Below are 4,547 nucleotides of genomic sequence, written 5' to 3' on the forward strand. Positions count from 1 at the left end.
CTTAATTGAGCATACCATATAATTGTACTTTGGAGTCATGGATCTCAGGATCTTCTCGATAATTACCACATCCTCCATTCTTTCACCATGAATTCTCATCTTATTGGCTATGGTAAGAATTCTTCCGAAGTAGTCACTTATTGATTCCCCATCTTTCATGTGCAACACTTCAAACTCCTTGCAAAGAGCTTGGAGTTGAGCACGTTTGACTCATGCTGTCCCTTGGTACTTTTGCTTGAAAGAGTCTCAAATATCTTTTATTGTGTCCTTTTTTTAAATCGTTTCCAAAATAGATCGATCAATGGCTTGGAATAGATAGTTCTTAGTCTTCAGGCCCTTCAACTTTTGATCCTCAATCATCTTCTTCTGTCCGTCTGTGAGATCTGCCCCTTCCACTGCTGCAGGGATCCCAGTTTCCACCAAACTCCAGTACTCCTCGGAATGCAGAAAATTTTTCATAAACATACTCCAGTTATTATAGTGTCCATCGAACCGTGGAATAGCAGGCTGTACAAAGTTACTCTCGCTTGTCATTTTATCCTTTCACTCTAATGTTTGAGGTGTTGGTCAGGCTCTATGACGAGGCTGTGATACCAATGTTAAAATCAAGTATATTTGACAAGGAACTTTGTAGAGACAAAAATGCACTATAACACACAGATGCATAAGAAAACTCTTATTTATTAAAGAACTGACATGGCTATTAAATAACCTTTCATCAAGACAGAAGGGAAATAACAACCCATAATTTTACAGTCCTATAATTGTGGTATATAACTGAAACAAAACAGAGAATCATTTGTCCCTTAAGACTAGGGATTATTATGCTTGACTTCAAAACACTCACATCCTAAAAACAATGAAACCCGAACCATAGTAATCTAGAGGACCTTAACAACTTTACCACTCTCTCTGTTTTTGTTTTCTTTTTTATTTCTCGTTCTCTTTGTTCTTTTCTGGCTTTAGTTCCTCTGTTTCTGCTTTTTTTCTTTCGTTTTTTTTTTCTCTCAAGTTTGTTCCTGTCTATACTCGTCTCCGTCTTCTATGTTTTTCTTTTCATCTTTGTTGTTCCCTCCTTTGTCTTCTGTTTTTTTTTTTTTAGGTCCCCCCTGTCTCTTTCTGTTCATCCCCTGGTTCTCTCGGTTTTCTTTCAGTCCCCCGGTCTACCTCTGTTTGCCTTAGTAATATATATATGTAGTAGCATGAGGGGGAGTGTTGGTGTAAGGCTAGTACTATGTTAATTTAGTTTTCTTGTAAATATAGGTATCAATGTAAACAGAGCATCTACACACACTAATCAAGGAAATAGCTCATCATACAATATTTTTACCCTAAACTTACTTGGTAACTAAAAATGTACAAATGAATCAGCTAATATATATATTGATGATACGCCTACTGGCACCCATATCATATATTCTTTCTTGTTTACAAATAAAATACCAGGAAATTGTGAAAAGTGAAAAATGAAGACACTATCTTGAAAATTTCTAAAACCATCTTTCAAGGTCTATATGAAGCAATAACGTCAGTTCTCTCACTAACACATCCTACTGTATATGGTAAGCACGAACATACAAAGATCCTGAACGTTAACTTACACTACATCATCATCATCATCGATCAATCCTTCCCTAACATCTCCAGTAATGCCGCTTTGTCCCCCCTTACAAGGACCATAAGCCTTGCTACAAGCTAGGTAATAAATGAAGTTAGCAAAACCCAAACTAGAAAGCAGCCAGTAATAGTAATCATAATGTCCTTTGTTGATGTTGCTTGAAACCCAACTCTCTTGATTTGCTTCACTAATAAACCCATGAACATTACTTACTATAAAACTGGCCACCAAGCTTGCAGCAGACAGTCCAATACTAAAAAGATTCGAGGCCACGCTAGACATGCTTTTAGGCAATTCAGTGTAGAAGAACTCATTCAGTCCAACACCATTCATCGCCTCAGAAAATCCAAGTAAGAAATAAAATGGCAATAACCACATTGCAGACATGTGCGTAACCGCGTCAGGAATATCTGAAATTCCTTCCCTGATTGCAATTTCTCGTCGCACCCTCTCTATAATTGCCAGTACTGCCATGGAAGCAGCCGAGACCAGAACCCCAATTCCTATTTTCTGTTTCAAGCCGACACGTGTAGGTTTTCCCGTGATTTTTGATGCTAGAGGGATGATTACGCGATCGTAGAGAGCAATCCACATTGTTGCAGAGAGCAACAGAAATGCATAAAATGATCCAGCAGGAATTTCAAATTTCGAAGTGATATGTCGGTTCATAGTGGATGCCTGGAGTAATAAGAAAGAGTTTTGACAGACATTTACAGACACCAACATCCCTGTCGACCATATTGGGATTACCTTTATTAGTGCTTTTAGCTCTTCTACTTGATCTACTGTACAAAGACTCCATGGATCTGAAGCTCTTCCATCGGGCATCAAGTCTTCTTCAGGATTCTTAATAACACAAGCTTTGTTTAGAAACCTAAGACAAGATAAGACAAAAGGAAATCGTTATAGGAACTATCATATATAAAATTACCTTAATAAGTGCTTCACAGGTAGGTTAATTACCTAATTCTTTCACTTGGCACGACAAGTGCAGATCCCTTCCTATGATGATACAGCTCATCCGTGTCTAGTGAAGATAATTCAATCCTCCTCTTTCTAAAGGAGGCGACGAGAACTCGAGCAAATCCGATGAGCCAGCTTGCCTTAGCCTTTGGCTTGACATAAATGGGAGAAGCCAAGAAGAACGAAAGAGTTGACAGGATCATGAGAACCACAGGAACTCCGAAACCCACCTTCCAGCCCATGGTGTCTTGAATGTAAACTATACATGTCATGGAAATAAATACAGAAGCTGAGGATGTAACATAGTACCAACTGAAGAAGCTCTCTAATATTCCAGCATGTTTAAGGCTGTCCCTCTTGCTCAATTGATCAGCACCAAAGGCCAGGGAGCATGATCTTATGCCACCAGCTCCGATAGACATGAGGCCTAAGCAAAAATATAGAAACAAAAGCTGTGGTGTGGTCGCGTCGTTATTGCATCCGCTACTAAATTGGGGGCAAGAAGGCACCCTTGCCCCAGGAATTATTGTTGTCAGCCACAATAGAACCATTCCCTGCACATTTATTTCATTCCAGTTAATATTTTGACATAATCAAAAGTTTTGAGAAGGTGTTTTTTCCTTCTTCTAAACTTCAACTTCGTATTAATTAGAGAAGTGCAAACAACTTTAATGTGTGTGTGCGCGGGTGATGAAGATTTGTCAACTTGGACAACACATGATAAGAGGACTTGTTGAAGATTTTTATAAAAGGATTTAAGAATAAAATAGATACAATTAAACATGTTGATATAGATATATATATATTTGCGCGTGTGTAAGGATGGATAACTATATATTTGCCTTGGTTTGTCAAGCTTTGGGTCCATCCATATGCAGATATCTCATTACTTATAAAATATTCAGAAATATAATAATAAAATATATTGCTGTTTTCATCAGCTACATTAAAAGGAATTAATCATCCAGTAATAAAATATTACTGGTGGAGGAGGATTCAATTTAGGCAGCAGTGTTTGGAGCGTTGGAATGAGGTTTCCATCGTGTTTAAAATTTTAATTTTTAATTTTTTTATATATTTTAAAATTAAGTGAAAATGAAACTTATCAATTACCCGGGCTCTCTCACGTGGTGTTCCCCTTTCATATATATATATATATATCTGAAGTTATTAATGAGTTCATATAGAGTAATATGTATTAACACTAGCATATTTTAATTGAAAATCCTTTTAATTTAAAATCTGTAGAGGTTTGTACTATAACATGTTTTAAATTTTAAATTTTAAATTTAATTAAAAAATTTAACACGTTTAGTATATGAAAAATTATTTCAATTTAAAAACTCATTTAAGAATAATTTTATATTAAATCTAAAACATATTATTATATGTTTTCCCAGTAAATCTCTACTACAAGGTGGGAGTCTAGTCAATTGGTGCCTACTAACCTAACAAGATCATGATTCTAGACAAGAGTGATGATGCAAAGTTGGAAAGAAATAATGTTACCAGAAGGCTCGCAATACATCCAAAGCCGATCATCGGGTATCGACCCACATATGTATCAGCAAGAAAAGCCCCAATAATTGGCATGAAATTCCCAGCAGCTGAGTAGAGGAAGAGTATTTGGGCACCGCTAGCTGCATCCATACCATACTCTCTAGTCAAATACAGTATCATATTTGTTGATAGCCCAAAACTTGCTAGCCTCTCCAGTGCCTCATTTGCTGTCAAAACATTAATTTAAACCACATTACTTGAATAGTAATATATATAAGCTGCCAAGTAACCTGCTGCTCATAATATATGCGTCTGCATGCATGTTGCTGAAAGTGTATTAAATACCTATGATGAAAAACAAGGCTCTTATGCCACCCTTCGGGCTGCTCAAGAGTGGCTCTGTGATCATCTCCTTCGGATCTGATTGTGCACTCTGTCGATGGAGGGAAAGCGCCTCACAGCGTCT

General features: G+C 37.0%; 1 protein-coding gene across 1 annotated transcript; it reads right to left on the reverse strand.

Annotated features, from left to right (window-relative positions):
- Positions 1-1,450: 1,450 nt before the first annotated feature.
- LOC105127162 (protein NRT1/ PTR FAMILY 1.2-like) lies at positions 1,451-4,537 on the reverse strand. The gene is made up of 4 exons (XM_011028322.1): positions 4,427-4,537; positions 4,091-4,308; positions 2,582-3,135; positions 1,451-2,492 (listed from the first exon to the last, which is right to left on the reverse strand). The coding sequence occupies exons 1-4, from the start codon at positions 4,488-4,490 to the stop codon at positions 1,598-1,600; spliced, it is 1,731 nt and encodes a 576-aa protein (XP_011026624.1). The 5' UTR covers positions 4,491-4,537; the 3' UTR covers positions 1,451-1,597.
- Positions 4,538-4,547: the final 10 nt, after the last annotated feature.

The sequence above is a fragment of the Populus euphratica genome, unplaced genomic scaffold, assembly GCF_000495115.2.
Source record: "Populus euphratica unplaced genomic scaffold, PopEup_1.0 scaffold50.1, whole genome shotgun sequence".
NCBI lineage: Eukaryota > Viridiplantae > Streptophyta > Magnoliopsida > Malpighiales > Salicaceae > Populus > Populus euphratica.

Bases quoted from the DNA above. Each gene is read 5' to 3' on its own strand.
- LOC105127162 (XM_011028322.1), bottom strand. From the start codon at position 4,490: ATGATCACAGAGCCACTCTTGAGCAGCCCGAAGGGTGGCATAAGAGCC. The intron at 4,309-4,426 runs GTATTTAATACA...ATGTTTTGACAG, and splicing joins AGCCTTGTTTTTCATCATAG to CAAATGAGGCACTGGAGAGG. The intron at 2,493-2,581 runs GTAATTAACCTA...ATCTTGTCTTAG, and splicing joins GTGCCAAGTGAAAGAATTAG to GTTTCTAAACAAAGCTTGTG.